Source organism: Cervus canadensis, chromosome 1, assembly GCF_019320065.1.
Source record: "Cervus canadensis isolate Bull #8, Minnesota chromosome 1, ASM1932006v1, whole genome shotgun sequence".
Classification (NCBI taxonomy): domain Eukaryota; kingdom Metazoa; phylum Chordata; class Mammalia; order Artiodactyla; family Cervidae; genus Cervus; species Cervus canadensis.
Window position 1 is genome coordinate 118017206 of NC_057386.1, and position 16122 is coordinate 118033327.

General features: G+C 41.3%; 1 protein-coding gene across 5 annotated transcripts in view; it reads right to left on the bottom strand.

Annotated features, from left to right (window-relative positions):
• Positions 1-16122, bottom strand: part of HECTD4 (HECT domain E3 ubiquitin protein ligase 4) — a 166455-nt gene that overhangs the window by 51991 nt on the left and 98342 nt on the right. For all 5 annotated transcript variants that reach the window (XM_043439418.1, XM_043439427.1, XM_043439408.1 and 2 more), the window contains exons 23-36: positions 15716-15820; positions 14187-14350; positions 13370-13603; positions 12029-12221; positions 11667-11771; positions 11011-11099; positions 10451-10626; positions 8464-8599; positions 8233-8374; positions 7820-7986; positions 5514-5660; positions 4643-4827; positions 2158-2311; positions 160-440 (exon numbers count right to left, since the gene is read on the bottom strand). In XM_043439418.1, the coding sequence (XP_043295353.1) occupies positions 160-440; positions 2158-2311; positions 4643-4827; positions 5514-5660; positions 7820-7986; positions 8233-8374; positions 8464-8599; positions 10451-10626; positions 11011-11099; positions 11667-11771; positions 12029-12221; positions 13370-13603; positions 14187-14350; positions 15716-15820 (2278 nt within the window). The remainder of the gene's footprint in view (positions 1-159; positions 441-2157; positions 2312-4642; positions 4828-5513; positions 5661-7819; positions 7987-8232; positions 8375-8463; positions 8600-10450; positions 10627-11010; positions 11100-11666; positions 11772-12028; positions 12222-13369; positions 13604-14186; positions 14351-15715; positions 15821-16122) is intronic.

Below are 16122 nucleotides of genomic sequence, written 5' to 3' on the forward strand. Positions count from 1 at the left end.
AGCACTGGTTTTGGAATCTCTCTTTCCTCTCTCTCTCCTACCCTTTCCCCCTTTCCTTTTATCACAGGAAGGACAGCTGCAACTGTGGACAAGGGAAAGCTCGGTCTGATCATCCACAGGAAGTGATGGTACCTTTCTCCCATCCTGGAGGTGACTCACCTGGGACCACGTAGTCTGCCAGCTTTGCCAAGAGCAGCGAGGCGATCTTGGACGCTGGGTCGCTGGGGTCCTCCTGCTCGCTGTTTAGGGAGGGGACGGAGTAGCTCCAGGGTGGGAGCTCCACGTTCCCACAGTCTTCTACACTCATCAGCGGGAGTGCCGCCCGGCACAGCTGAAGAATGATAAGAACCAGCTTTGGGGACGGGCGTTGGTCAAGTAGCAGGGAGAGGAGTTTGGACACACAAGCTGGCTGGCTCAGGATGGCTTTACCTATGTGACTCCTGCAAAGAAAGGAAGAAAAGGGCCACAATGTTGGGGACGTTGATCTATAGAAATTCAGAAACAAAGGTTCCCTCAATGGGGTTAAACAAACTGACTTCAGATTTCATGGGAAGACACAGAATTTTGGCAACATATTTTTATGAAGGTTTATTTATAACCATCTGATGAAGGCTCATAATTGACCAGTAATACTTTAAAAGATTTTTGAAAATTTTTTGATTCCTTATGTTTAGTTAATTGAGATTCTCTAGTTCAGCATGATTCACAGAGCATCAGGGCTTAGAAATCCAAGCTAGGAGGCTTTTAGTTTAGTCTTTTATTCCTTTTCAAGAAGTGCTTCACGACCAAAGAGATAATACAGCGCTGTACAGACCTCAAGAGTCTGGGCTCTGCCACAGCTGAACCTGTTACATTTCAGCAGAAACCAGAGAATAAGCAGCCTTAGGTGGACAAACCTCTGTGGGCCTCACAGCTCACACATGATTAAACCTCCGAAGAATATCTTCTTTCAAAGACACAGCATGAGAAGGTGAATTAATTACAAGTCCTGGCTGGTTAATCTTTAATCTTGCTATAATGAAGGTTAAGCTGTTCGGTTACTGAATGCAGTGGTACCTACCTGAAAGGCTAGCAGCTGTTACCAGCAAAGTATTGGAGCAAATGATAATATGTAATTTTGTGGTATAGATATTCAAATAAATAATTTCCACATTTTGGAACTAAATGTTATTTTTCAACGACTGTATTCTCTACTATTTTTCTTGAGGCAGGAGCATGTCAGGACGGCCTAGTAATTTAGATGTTTCTAAAGACATTGCCGGGAGAAATATCAATAACCTCAGATATGCAGATGACACCACCCTTATGGCAGAAAATGAAGAGGAACTAAAAAGCCTCTTGATGAAAGTGAAAGAGGAAAGTGAAAAAGTTGGCTTAAAGCTCAACATTCAGAAAACTAAGATCATGGCATCTGGTCCCATCACTTCATGGGAAATAGATGGGGAGACAGTGGAAACAGTGTCAGACTTTATTTTTGGGGGCTCCAAAATCACTGCAGATGGTGACTGCAGCCATAAAATTAAAAGATGCTTACTCCTTGGAAGGAAAATTATGATCAACCTAGATAGCATATTAAAAAGCAGAGACATTACTTTGCCAACAAAGGTCCGTCTGGTCAAGGCTACGGTTTTTCCAGTGGTCATGTATGAATGTGACAGTTGGACTGTGAAGAAAGCTGAGCGCCGAAAAATTGATGCTTTTGAACTGTGGTGTTGGAGAAGACTCTTGAGAGTCCCTTGGACTGCAAGGAGATCCAATCAGTCCATCCTGAAGGAGATCAGTCCTGGGTGTTCATTGGAGGGACTGATGCTGAAGCTGAAACTCCAGTACTTTGGCCACCTCATGTGAAGAGTTGACTCATTGGAAAAGACCCTGATGCTGGGAGGGATTGGGGGCAGAGGAGAAGCTGACAACAGAGGATGAGATGGCTGGATGGCATCACCGACTCGATGGGCATGAATTTGAGTAAACTCCGGGAGTTCGTGATGGACAGGGAGGCCTGGCATGCTGCGATTCATGGGGTCGCAGAGAGTCGGACATGACTGAGCGACTGAACTGAACTGAACTGAATTAAAGACAGCCACCCTCTCCCCAAAGGAATTCCATCACTCAGAGGAAAAGCCACCTCCTCCCATTGCTCCAGGGGGTCTTCCATACCTTGAGAGATCATTGAGGAGACTCAGGACGTCCTGGAGGGCATCGTTCCCAGCAGCCTGGTTGCCGCAGCACTCGGTTGCTCGGGCAAGGTGATTCGTGAGAAGGCTGGACACCTGACGGGCCAGACCTGAGTGCACGGCCTCCGTGGAGCCGCCTTCAGAGTTTAAGCAAGAAAAAGCACGGTGAAAACCCCAGGAAGGCGTGGTGAGTCTGCAGCTGTGGCGGGTCTGCACTAAAGCCTCCGTTTGCCCAATTTTTCTTTAACCCGCTCAGTATTTTGTTAGCCATCCGATTAGTGTCTCTCATTAGATAACAACTGGGCATGGCAACCCACTCCAGTATTCTTGCCTGGAGAATCCCCATGGACAGAGGAGCCTGGTGGGCTACAGTCCATGGGGGTTGCAGAGTTGGACACGACTGAGCTACTAAGCACACACAGAAACATAAAGAAGCTAACAGTAACTTGAAAACTGATTCAATGTTGGGGAAATACATAATTCTTTTTTTTCTTTTCTCTTCAGTAGTTGCAGCCTGCAGGCTCAGCTGCTCCGAGGCATGTGGGATCTTAGTTCCCCAACCAGGGATTGATCCAGTGTTCCCTGAATTGCAAGGTGGATTCTTAAGCACTAGATCACCAGGGAAGTCCCAGGAAAAGACATTTTTCTTAATTAAAATTGAATATAATTAATTCACACAAAACCCAGAAACATACTTTTACTGGGAAGAATTATAATTTTCCTGGGATGAAAACATCTTTTATTTTTTCTTTCATGGAGTAGTTGATGTACAATATAAACTACGGGTGTACAATATAGTGATTCACAATTTTTAAAGGTTGTATTCCATTTTTAGTTATAAAATATTGGCTATATTCCCTGTGTTGTCAAGTATGTCCTTGTAGCTTACTTTATACACAACAGTTTGGGGCTTCCCCCAAAGTGGTGGCTCAGATCGTAAAGCGTATGCCTGCAATGAGGAAGACCTGGGTTTGATCCCTGGGTCAGGAAGATCCCCTGGAGAAGGAAATGGCAACCCACTCCATTATTCATGCCTGGAAAATTCCACGGACTGAGGAGCCTGGTAGGCTACAGTCCATGGGGTCGCATAGAGTCAGAGATAACTGAGCGACTTCACTCTCACTTTCACAGTGCCCTCCCCTTGTATAACCCCTCCTCTCTCCCTTTCCCCACTGGTAAACACTAGTTTGTTGTCTGTGAGTCTGTTTCTTTTTTGGAAAACATCCTGATATTTAACTCATACCTGACCTCTTCTCAAACACAATAAAAGATCTTCTTGGATTTCCCATTTTCAAGCACTCTCATAAAAGCCACAAAAGTTATTTGCCACTGACTGTTCATTCTACTTGTGAAGTCTTCCTTACCCCTCAAGAAAAATGCTCATATCACCTTCTTTGGGAAGCTCTGCCTGATTCCTTAGTACAGAGAGTCTGTAGGGACCTCTATGCTCCTCCTATAGCACCTTGTGCTCACCTTGATCATGGCACTGATTGCACTGGAATTATTTGTTCACTGGCCTATTTCCCCCACTGGACCATTTATTTTAAGGGGAGGAACAATGCCTCAGTCATCCTATGCCTGGCTCCCAGAACAATAAAACACACAGTGAATGACACGTTATATACCTGGGATCGTATGCAGAAGTTATCCTTCAAGTTTACCTTTTAAGTTGGATTGCTGACTGAACATATGATTTGGAAATAGGGTCTCAAAAGTACAACTGAAAAATCATTTCATAAAAGTATCTATTCAGACACCATTAGCAGTGAAGACAAGAAGGAAAGGAAAGATGTCTTCAATTTCCTTGGGTTACTGTCCTCTTTCAGGTGGTCATCGCTCCTCCCAGCCCCCTCAGCTTTACTGAGGTGTGACTAGCAAACAAAAACTGTATATACTCAGATTGTAGAATGTGAGTTTTATTTTAAAAGGTATACAATGTGATGATTACCTCTCTGTGTGTGCGTATGGCGGGTAAAAATACAAGACATCTTCTCAGCGAGTATTAAGTATAAGTGAAGTATCATGAACTCCGACCACAAAGCTGTACATTAGGGCTCCAGAACTTACTCATCTTACAGCAGAAAGTGTGTCCTTTGGAACAAAATCTCCCCATTCCCCTTGCCCCCCTAGCCCTGGTGACCATGGTCTACTCTCTGGCTTCTATCAGTTTGGCTTTTTAGATTCCACACATAACTGAGATCACTGCAGTATTTGTCTTTCTGTGCCTGGGTTATTTCACTTAGTATAATGTCTTTTGCATTAGGATATTGTTAAATGTCATAGCACAGTGATAAAAATTTTTACAGAACCATGCTGATGCAGAGGCTCCCATGAAATCATAATTGATTAAATCAATCTGGTTATGTAATTTAATAGTCTTTCTTTTCCCCATCCAGTACAAATACTAAATAAAAAGAAAAAACACATTGATAGAAGAAATCAAGGAGCTCTATTATAGAGCTTCTCACCTTCTTCTTTTTCCCATTCAACGCAGCGGTTGGCAAGCACCTGGAAGGCTGCCCAGGCCATGGTGGCCACCTTCTGCTTCTTGGTTTGTTTCTCACTGGAGCTGGACTCAGTCTGACTGCTCAAGCTGCACAGTCGATCCATGAGCTGAACAAGGCCACTCCGCACCAGGCACTTCTCTTCACTCCTGGCCAGGCAGAAAGGGTTGATGGAAAGAAACATAACTGACCAGCTCTTAGGAACTTCTCACTTAAGATCCAGGTTATCAAAGGGCCATAAAACATGTCAATATAGTCCTTTATTTACAACTTACGATGCTACCATGTAAAACTCAACACAGAAATTTTTAGAATGACAACTTCCTTCATAAATAATGAATTTCAAGTTCTGGTTAGTTCATACAGGATAGCAAAGTAAAAATCAATGGAATCAACACAAGCTTATCATAATAGAAAAAAATTGCATATTTTATTATAAGGGGGTTTAAAGACTGACTTCATGAACGCTTGATATCTTCAAACTCTCAATCACAAAACAAAGAAAGGAAATGTGCAAAGGCAGAAAGTTTTGCCCAATATAATAAGTAACTTCCTAGGGACCTTTTCTTTCCTCCAAACTTATCCATTTTGACAATGTAACATAATTTCTAATGCGGATCCACCTTTGATCATGTAGGAACTCAACAATAAGAATTTACATAGTAACTTTAGGTGTTTGTCAGGCGACAAGCTCATTTAATCAGAGTGATAGTGTCACTGGATAACCAAAACCAAAAAATCTTTTAAAAAATATTTTTAATAAATAAAAATATTTCTATTTAATTGATGACATTGTGGTGTAACTTACATATACTAAAAGGTAAGCATTCCTTACCTGGTGTAAGGTATAGTACATAAGAGTCCGATGCTATTCGCACATGCGATAGGGTAACGTGCGCACAAAGACACCACAGAAGTCATGGTCTCACCGAAGGCCTCCTGGACCTGCTCGACCATCCCACCACAGGTCAGTTCTTCAATTCTAGGAAACAGAACCAAAGCTCAGGCTTCCTCAACCGTGTCAAGAACAGCAGTAGTGAACACGAAAGCAGGAGAGGTCTTCTGAGAAACACAAAAGTGGCTAGATGAATCCAGAACTGAAGGAACCTTGGAGACTGGTGTTTCCCAAAGTACAGGACAACAGAAGGCTGTTGGGCAGGATTTCTAAGAGTGCCTCAGAGACAATGCCCACACTCTAGGATGCTCTGGGAAATCCTAGGTTAGGTAAAGGTAAGCAGGGTTCCTCACTCCAGGACAACTCAAGGCTTTAAAGTCCTTCATATCTCTCGGAGCAGGAGAATGGCACCCAACATTTCCCAAATTTATTTAATAATGAAACCGTTCACTTGAGACAGGCCTACCTCATTCCATGCAGTACTGAATACTGCAAATGCAATTGTACTAATGAGAAAACCAAGACACAAATACATTAGCTAAGTGTCCTTTGCAAGTTCACACTCCAATTATTAGCAGAATATGAGAATCCAGTTGGGAAATAAGACTTTCCCAATGTAAAAACACAACCTGGGATAGATTCTACAGCAATTAATTTTAGTTGAAAACTGGAACTATTGAATTTATATACAAAGATATGCAACATAATATTGCTTATAATAGTGAAATAAACAAAAACTATGATTTAAAAATAGGAAATTGACTTAATAAAGGTTCAATTATATGATACAATGCTATATAAGCACTAAAAACATTATAGGAGATCACTAAGGTTAGAATAAAGACTGAACAAATATGCTAAAACATTAATGGGTTTTATTTTATTTTTTTGGGTTTTATTTTAAAATGCTGGATTTACAGGTGATTTTTATCTTGTACTTTGGGGATTTTCTGCATTTTTTAAAATGTCTGACATATGGCGTTAATAATGTCATGAGGGAAATGTAATGTAATGAGGGGAAAAGGAACAATGCTGCCAGTGTTACAGAGAAACTTCTGGAAGTGAGCTGTGGTAGTCATTAGTGTAACTCACTATGCCTTCTGGGAACCGCTGTAGTCGGGTGGGCATGTGACTAGTCTGGCCAATGAGCCACAGCTCCGACAAGGGGCCTGACAGCTTTCAAGATGGTTATCCCCTCCTCTGTCCCAAGCTCTCTCTAATTACCACGAGCCAAGATACACTTGTGAGGGACCTGAGCAAAAACTAAAATTTAGTTTTTTAATACTGAGATTTTGGGAGTTGTTTATTTCCAAAGAATAACCTGCCTTCTTCTGATCGACACAGAAATTTCTCAAGACAGTCATGTTAGCTCTTAGTTCATGTTTCCCTCCAGCTGTTGCTTCTGCTTCTTGGCCAGAGTTCCTGAGAGCTGTCAGGAGGCACAAGCAGCCTCTAGCAGTTGTAGTCCAGTCCTTGCAGAGAATACCTTTTTTATTTCTATCTAAGTACCTTTGAAGTCCAGTCAGGCATTAGTATAGAAAAACTCCTCACAAATAAGTTATAAACCCTTCCTCAAAGTTAGTATCTACAATTATGTTGTTAGAAATTTGACCCCATAAAAATAAGCACCAAAGTATACAAAAATACAGGTATATAAGGTTGTTGATTGCAGCACTATTGTTAATAGAAAAGCAAAACAAAACAGGAAGAAGAAAGGAGGGATGAAAGAAAAGATGGAGAGTGAAAGAGAGAATGAATGAACCCATGTGTTCATCAGCAGCTGAGGAGTTAAATAAATATCGCATATAATAAAGCTCTGTGAAGGTCTTAAAAGCTAAAAGCAGAGCTATACATATTAACATGAAAAGATACAGATGTCCAAAATTTATTGAGGAAAACAACTGATTACAATAAGGCACGTGAAATATAATCTGAATTGAGTTTAAAAAAAAAAATAACACACAAACACTTAAGCACACAAGAAGAATGAAATAGCTATTTACGGGTGTATAGTTGATGAAGCAAGCTCTTAATAGTGGAATTTAGAAAAGGAAGGTAAGGAGAATTTACTTTTTGTTACATGTGCTGAATGTTTAAATTATATCCTGTACCATTTTTAGAAAAATACATTATTTTAGGGGAAAACACTAGCAAAACCATGATCTAACATTTGGCCCCAAGAGGAATCTTGGAGTGGCCTTTGCCCATCCCAGACAGGACAGGGTAAACTAACAGAAACAACTGACCTGGGTCCTCCCTGGAGGACCATTGTCACTGGACCCACGAGGTGTGTCACTCCCCCGACTCGCACGGCCGCCGTCAGCAACTCCCGCATGTGCACCAACGCCTGCTTGCGGGTGTTTCCCCGCCGCCATCTCGTCTGTGCAGCCAGGAGAAAGCTGCTGCTGGACACCTGAACACGTGAGAAGGAAGTGTGCCTGACTCCTGCGGTCACAGCACCTCTCGCGCTACTCAGCTACTTAGCAAAACATGACGAACAGGGACTTCCCCCGTGGTCCAGCGGCTGGAGCTCCGAGTTCACAATGCAGGGGACCAGGGTTCGATTCCTGGCCAGGGAACTAGATCCCACATGCCACAACTAAGACCCAGCACACTCAAACAAACAAACATTACAAAACCAACAAACAACATGACGTACAGCTTGGTCAGGGTTGGTGCCGATGAAAGCAAACAGCTGCCCCAGCAGCACGCTGTAGGTGGGCTTGTCCCTGCTGTCCTCTATGGCCAGTGACTGCAGGAGCGTGAAGGAGCTGCTGCGGTGGCTGGTCACGTGGCGCCGCCTATGGCCAAACAAGAGACCGCTCAGGGAGTGTGTTGTGAAGGTGCGTGGCAGCATGTGGGCATCCGACCTTGGCCCTCAGCTATTTACCTCTGATTTGCTCTAGTAAATTCCAAATCTTCATTACCGATCATTTCCAGGTCAGAAGGAGCCGACATGCTGCGAAGGAAAACAGGCTGCCGCACAGCATGAGAGATCACCTTTGTTTCAGAGGCTGATTTACAAGCTGGAACAGAAAGGAAGAAGAAGGTTGACATATCTGCTATCCTATTTGTAAGAATGACACAGAGACAGCAAAAACCAACAAGGAACCACCAAACTAAGAGTACCTTTGTTTTCCAGGAAATCGGCCTCCAAACCAGCCAGCACAACGCACAGATGATTTTTAGGCCAATTTTTTAAAAATTTGAAAACCGAGGTTTAAACCTCAAATACCAAGGTTAAAAATTACTTCAGCTTGAAAAACCACATTCTTCTATTAAATTGGGTTTCCAAAGAAAACCTGAAAAATTCATTTAATTTCATAGACTAACAGTGTTAACTTTATGTTTTTATTTATTTTGGCCAGGCCACGTGGCTGGTGGGATCTTAGTTCCCTAACCAGGGATTAAACCAGGGTCCTCAGGAGTGAAAGCTAGGAGTCCTAACCATTGGACTGCCAGGGAATTCCCATTGTTAACTTTAATATAAGGATTCTAAAAATCAAGAGAGGACAGAGAAAATAGTCTCTGGAAGCAAGTAATCTTAATTCAAATAAATGTACATCATTTTTTTTTTTTCAGAGATGGCCTTTGATCCCCCTTTAATCCTGGATTTACTTTGCTGACTTATTGCCATTTGGTAAAACCTCTGCTTTGATCATAGCTGGTGTGACTAAATATTACACTTTTCCTAGAATCTGACTGGCCCTTCCTATATGATATATGGCTCCTATCTAGGAAATAGGTGTTTTGTAAAAGAATACTTTAATGGAAGCAGACAAAACTGCATGTGACGATCAGCTAAGAAAAAAGATGTGAAAGTTGAGGTCATTTTGAATCTGTCTTAAGAACAGTTAGATAGCTTCAATCTAAAAAAAAATTATAATTTTTCAAGATATTATCTCTTAGGAAATTACGGGTTCATCATCTCTGGTGCCAAGAGCCTCTTGGAAAGCACCACTAGCCTTACTGAGTGGGAAACTTTCGGGGGGGGGGGGGGAGCACTTTAATGAACTCATGCTAACACGGCCAGAGACGTGGCACAGCAGATCACCTTGGCATGTGATCATTATCTCATGTCTGGAAAGCTTCCCCTGATGTTCTCAGGGAGGGAAACCCTATTACTGGGATCAGAAACCTAGGAGTCATCCTAGACTTCTCTCCCTAGTGAGAAGAGCCCTGGAGAGTCAGTTGGGATGAAAACAAGTTCACTTGTTCCATAGTGTCCATTGGGCAATGGGGCTAGACAACATGGAGTCTTTCGTTTAAGAGCATGTTTGTGACTTATTCTCTCAGAGTGAGAATTAACACTTGCTATTATGGGCTCTGCCCAGTGTTGTGGATCTGACTTAAGTAAGAAGACTCATTGATTTCCCTGAGAAATGCATTCTCAGGCTAACAATTAAAATGTGACCAGGAAATAAATTAATAGTACAAATTTATGCTAGAAGGTTCCACATAATTACTAAAGAGGAAACGCAAACTCAGTTTCAAGAGGAAAATATGATGCAGTACAGGATTCACAAAGTTGACTAATTATATGTTACTATGAAAATGATAATCCATAATCTAAAAGTGAGGATCACTGGATTATAAAAATATATGTCACTGTGCTCCTTAGATGCTCCCCCAAAACTAAACAAGGCAGGTGACAAGGCACTCCCCCAATGCTCAGATGACTCACAAAGCACCACATGACTTCAGTGGAAAGCATTTCTTGGCTGGAAAAAGTAAAAAGCAAAATAACATTGAAATTTCCTTTTTTTCCTTTCTACAAGTACACAAGAGTTATTTTCTTTCTTTTTTAAAAATAGCTAGTGTATGTTTTATGAACAGACTAGCGCAGAGAGCCTTGCAGGGCTTGCTGTCAGCAGTACCCGGTGTTTCCGCAGGGGTCCCTGAGATGCTTCTCGTGAGGCCAGACTGGGCCGCAATGGTGACATGCAGCAACAGCTCGGCTCGGTTCATTAGACTCTTCACTAACGTCTTCGTTTTAGCCAGTGGGTGGGAGGGTTTCTGAATAAGAGAATTCACTTCTTGTAGGAACTTCTCCCTATAAAGAAAGACTGATGTGCATTTAGTCGTCCTCTAGTTTACCAAAACCAAAGTGTTTAATCACAGAGGATATGAGAAGACAGAGGAGAAACTAAATGGAAGTAACCTGATAAACATTGCCCACCTTCTCCCTGCCCCATCCAAGGAAGGCAGTGCTTTAACTGTGGCCAGTTTTAGTTCTTCTTGTCCAGTTTTAGATGCCTATATGCTAACTCTTGAAGGTTAAAATAAAAATTTCCAAATACCAAAGAAGTTTCAACTCTAAAATATTTAGTGAATGCATAATATTTTTTAAAATATCTGTTAAGAGATGCGATCTTTGCATTTTATTTTGAGCATCAAGGTGGTAAATTAGCTTTACACAGTTACTAACATCACTAACCTCAGAGATAGCACCATGTTTTCAAGATCATTTCCATCAAAGGAGACTTCCTTCATTGAACACAAAAGTTCTAGTTCTTTCATTTTGTTCTAAAGAAGGAAAAATCAAGGAAAGATGGTATGCAGGATCTGCAAAAATTGAATTTTACTGTACGTGTTACAAGGAACAGAAAATTTCAGGGACAAAAACCCACCTTTGGTCCATGTTTCTACACCAGAAGCACATTTATAAGTTACTACTTGATATTTTAATGATTAAAAATGGCATTGACTACTTTCCAGAGATTTCTTTATTGCCTGTAACTCTTGTCTTTTTTAAAAAGGCTTGAAAGCAGAATTTGACAATGATAATAACTGCTCTATAAAACTATTAATCAGTTGAATAATTTGAGTGACTCTTTGTATCACTGACATGTTAATCTAATCAAATTTATTTAACCTTTTTTAGAGATTGGGTACATTTTGAGGTATGCAACATTTTAAGAATGACTTTTTTTTATTTCCACATACAGTATGTATCACTGTATTGGGCTGGCCAAAATGTTCGTTTGGGTTTTCTGAAAGTTTTTGGGTTTTCAGAAAAATCTGAGCAAACCTTTTGGCCGACCCAATATGACAAACAGCAATGCCCAGTGATGAGTCATACAACTTGCTCACCTCGTTAAAATGGTAATCATAGAAGAAAGGCATGTTGTTCTCCAGTTTCCCCTGCATGGCATCATCAACTTCACTCTGCCATTTCTGTTCCAATTCTGCAACACTCTGACATATTAAAATAGAAAACTAGTGAACTAGGCGCAAAATAAGGAATCTGTGACTTTAGAAATTTTAGTCACAATAACTTTTTAAAATTCAGGTATTTCTTTTTCTACTATGTTGGTTCCTGTTACAGAATATAGTCATTCAATACTTTTTCTCTTTTTTTTTCAGATCACTTTTTAAACATTGTTAAATTTTTAGGAAAGATGTCATTTCCAATAGTTACAAGAGACATCTAAAGGCTTTTAACTTTCACTTACCTGCAGCTGTCTCTCCATGGCATTGAGTTTCTTAAATGTCTCTCCCATGATTTTACACAGTAAATCATATTCCTCAGCATGTTCTTCTTGATACTGGAAATTTATTAGGGACTGCAGTGCATCAACTAAGTTCAAGTGCTTAATAACACATGATACCACCATTTCCTCCATCACATCTGGCTGAATTACTTCTCTGTGATTACAAGGGAAACTAGTCAGATACGAGCCATGCTCTCAGTGTACCAACACTGTATTTTTATACATGGAAGGATGTCACTTTAAGTATGTTAAATATTCACCACACCACCTTTAGTACAATAAAGTGGCACGAACATTATGATGGCTTTCATAGCAAGATGGCAATAACTTAATATATTTAATAGGTAAAAGTGACACTGGCCAATGAAGCTGAAAAGCCAAATTAAACAGACTTGATTTTCTACTATTTGTAAAATTTTGAGCTGGAGTTATATTAAAGTTGGAATAGATCTAATGCTAATAAAAGATCTTTGGCACCATTTATCTGCCAATTGATTTTATGCAGTATTATGGTTCATAGTATTTTGGGTGTATGGATGTTAGGTGAAAACAATGGTGCTTTTGTATTTTTTCACATTAAATTTCATCTATTCTTTATAAATTTTTCTCTCTGAAATGGCCAGTCTTGCCTCGGAAGGCAGAACAGAGGCCTGCAAAACAGACTTGACTTTAAGCAAGAATACCACAAAGACATTTGTCACTGTAAGACCTCACATGCTAAAGACCATTAGCATCTCTCTGGGCATCGAAAATAAATAAATGCCACTAGACTCCATGGAAACCATGATGACTACCATGACTACCTTAAAGTAGAAGGTCAAACCACCTGAGAAAAACCTAGAACTTGTCAAATGTTAGCCTGTATCAAAATCATATGGAAAACTTGGGCCCCATCCTCAGAGGCTCTGATTTAGTAGGTGTGAAATGGGGCTTAAGAACTAACAAGTTCTCAAGTGATACTAATGCTGTTGACTGAGAGCCCACACTTTGAAGCCTGTTGACCTGGAATACCACCTGGGATACTCCCCACAATACCTGGTTAACATTCATTAAGTACATGTAAAATTAAAGGTTCAAGAATGTCCCTAGTGGTACAATGGTTAAGACTCCATGTTTCCAATGCAGGGGGCACGGGTCTGATCCCTGCTTGGGGAACAAAGATGCTGCATGCCAGTTGGTAGGGCAAAAATAAAATAAAAATAAATGGAAGATTAATTTGCTAGACTACAAAAAGAAATACACTCCCTTCACTTGTTTAAACATTTTTTCATTGGGAAAATAAAGTGCTATACAGCAACATACTTTATACTTGGTCTAAACTGCGGTCTAGCACGCCCAGAAATTTCCCTGAGCTTTATCATGATTCCTGGAGGCAGCCTGATCCGTGGCAGGTCAAAGTAGTTTCCAACCGGAGGCACGAGGACATCAGAGGGGTAAGTGAACTCTCTGTCTTCCTCGATGGTCAGAGGCAGCGGAGATGGGCTTGGAGTAAGGGCAGGGGAGATCACACCGTTGGCCTCTACCTGCCACTGGCACCTGAGCATAAAGAAAAGAGATTCTTCACCTCCTCCTCTATCTGGAAAGTTACTTAACATTTGCAGCTATATTAAGCACATGAAGGATCACACTATGTGCTAAGAATTTATTCATCAAACTTCCTCCAGAGGCTAAAGAAAAATGAACATTACATGAAACCCCATCTTTGGGACTCTGCCTGCTCCCCAACATTTTCTTATGCAAACTTTTAATTATATAGAAAAGTTGAAGGAAATACATGGTTAATACATAAATACACACAGCTGAGATTCTAGAATAAACATTTTGCTCTGTTTGCTTTATCATCCATCTGCCCATCCTTTTGTGGATTCTTTAATTTAATTATATGATATTTGGGTTGGAGAAAAGCTTACACAGTTCAAGGCTGCAATTTCCCATTTAGTACAGGAAGGGCCACAAGGCACTTTGGGGTAACTTTCATCTTATTTCTTAGACACAGAGATACCCACAGGACTGGCAGGCAGTAGGCCCAATCAGCTGGGAAATGTACTAAAAGCAGTTTTTCACACAACGTCCTCTTTCCTTTGTGAGCAAAACCAGTCTGATTGGAAGCCTTTGTTACCTTTGTAAAAGTTTGGACCGCAACAGCTCCTGACAGGCTTCTTCTTCTTTGGTAATTTCTGGTCCGTTGTATAGGATTCGTAACATGGAACAAGCTAACACAGACAGACCTAAAGCCAGGTCTACCAGAAAGGGTAAGCCTCCTGACACATCCTCCGAAGACTCCTACAATACAGACAGGGCAAACCGCACTGGTCAGTACACGGCGGGGCGCGCCACCGGCGCTGCATCACGCTGCACTGCCCCCAACCATGAGGGCTCACAGAGCAGCATCAAGTATCATTGCTACGGGACACAGAGACAGCACCCAACACCATGAGGAGATAGATGGTGGCACTGGAATGACCACAGAGTGAAGTCTCAACACAATTCTGGAGAGAGAAGAGCCGATAAGACTCCATATTAGAAACAGCACAGAACACATGCAAGATTTTTTGGATAGCTTCCTCTCTGCTGTACCTATCCAGGTACAAATCACTACTGTGTTTTGTCACCTCCATCCTGTGCTTGAACAAAGATGCTGTCAATGATTACACTGAATTCATTCAATAAATATTTACTGAGTGCCTAGTATGTACCAGCCATTGTGCTAGGTGCCTGAGAGAAAGCAGAGAACAAAATGAAGATGCCTGCCCTCATGGAGCTTACATTCTAGAAGATAATCCCACTCTAGAGAGTCTTGGCTTGGTTAAACTTAAGCAACCTTCCAGTGCTAAAATGTGTTATACAAATCAGTCAACTAGAGGGGTTAGGAGAACTCTTACTACTCTCTCTTCCTCTCTTTTTCCAGGTGGGAGAAAAATTTATTTAAATAGATTCCTGGGAGGAAAGTAACTGGCACTATTAAAAGGAGTAGATTTAAGCTATATACAGAGTGTGAAAAAGTGAAACTGAAAGTGAAGTCGCTCAGTCGTGTCCAACTCTTTGCGACCCCGTGGACTGTAGCCCACCAGGCTCCTCCATCCATGGGATTCTCCAGGCAAGAATACTGGAGTGGGTTGCCATTTCCTTCTCCAGGGGATCTTCCCCACCAACGGATCGAACCCAGGTCTCCCACATTGCAGGCAGACGCTTTAACCTCTGAGCCACCAGGGAAGCCCATACAGAGTGTATCACGAGTAATTAAGCACAGACAGATCTAGACCAGCAAGAAGAGCCTTTGGGAACTGAATAAAAAGAATCCAATACTACTACTTTGAGAACCAGAATCCAAGTGCTTACTTCTATCAGGTGTTTGAGTCTTCCTAACCCTCTGGAGAGATGCTAGCAGCAGACCACCTCTCCAGGCTTTGAAGATGGGCCCCCAACAAGGGATTCTTTCTATGGTGCTAAACTGATTTTAGGTCTTAGCTAGTTTTATTCCATAATAAAACATTAACTTCTGTTAATGGTCTTACTACAGGCAAGTGGAAGAGATGGATGAAACAGTAGCTCATATTCTGCCCTGTTTCCAAGGCAAATATGATGTATGTAACCAAGGCACACAGGAAAAAGTACATTCTGCCCACAGCAGTGGTTAGGTTCAAATACCTGAGCGCGAACTGTGCAAGCAAAGCCCCACATAGCCTTATCGGGAGTGTTGTGTTCACGGCCACTTCTCATTTCAAAGGAGAAGGTGACTGTATCTCCTTCCACCTTAAAATTTAAGGGGGGAAAATGCACTTTAAAAACAAGACACACAATTTGCAAGAGAGCAATGAATTTTAGAGATTTACTTTTGAAAAGGACCACAGCAATATTTCACTCCTTTCCTCACTTGCTTTTTGATTGAAATTCCATCCCCTCTCAGCTGGAAACCAACCTTTCAGCTGTCTCTCCTGACCAGGGAGCTTTGGGAATGAGACATCTGTGAAATGGGCCACAATTGCCCAACAGTGGGATCAGAGTAAAGATCAAATCTTGAGCCTAATTTCAATAAATTCCCCAGGTTTCTGTGC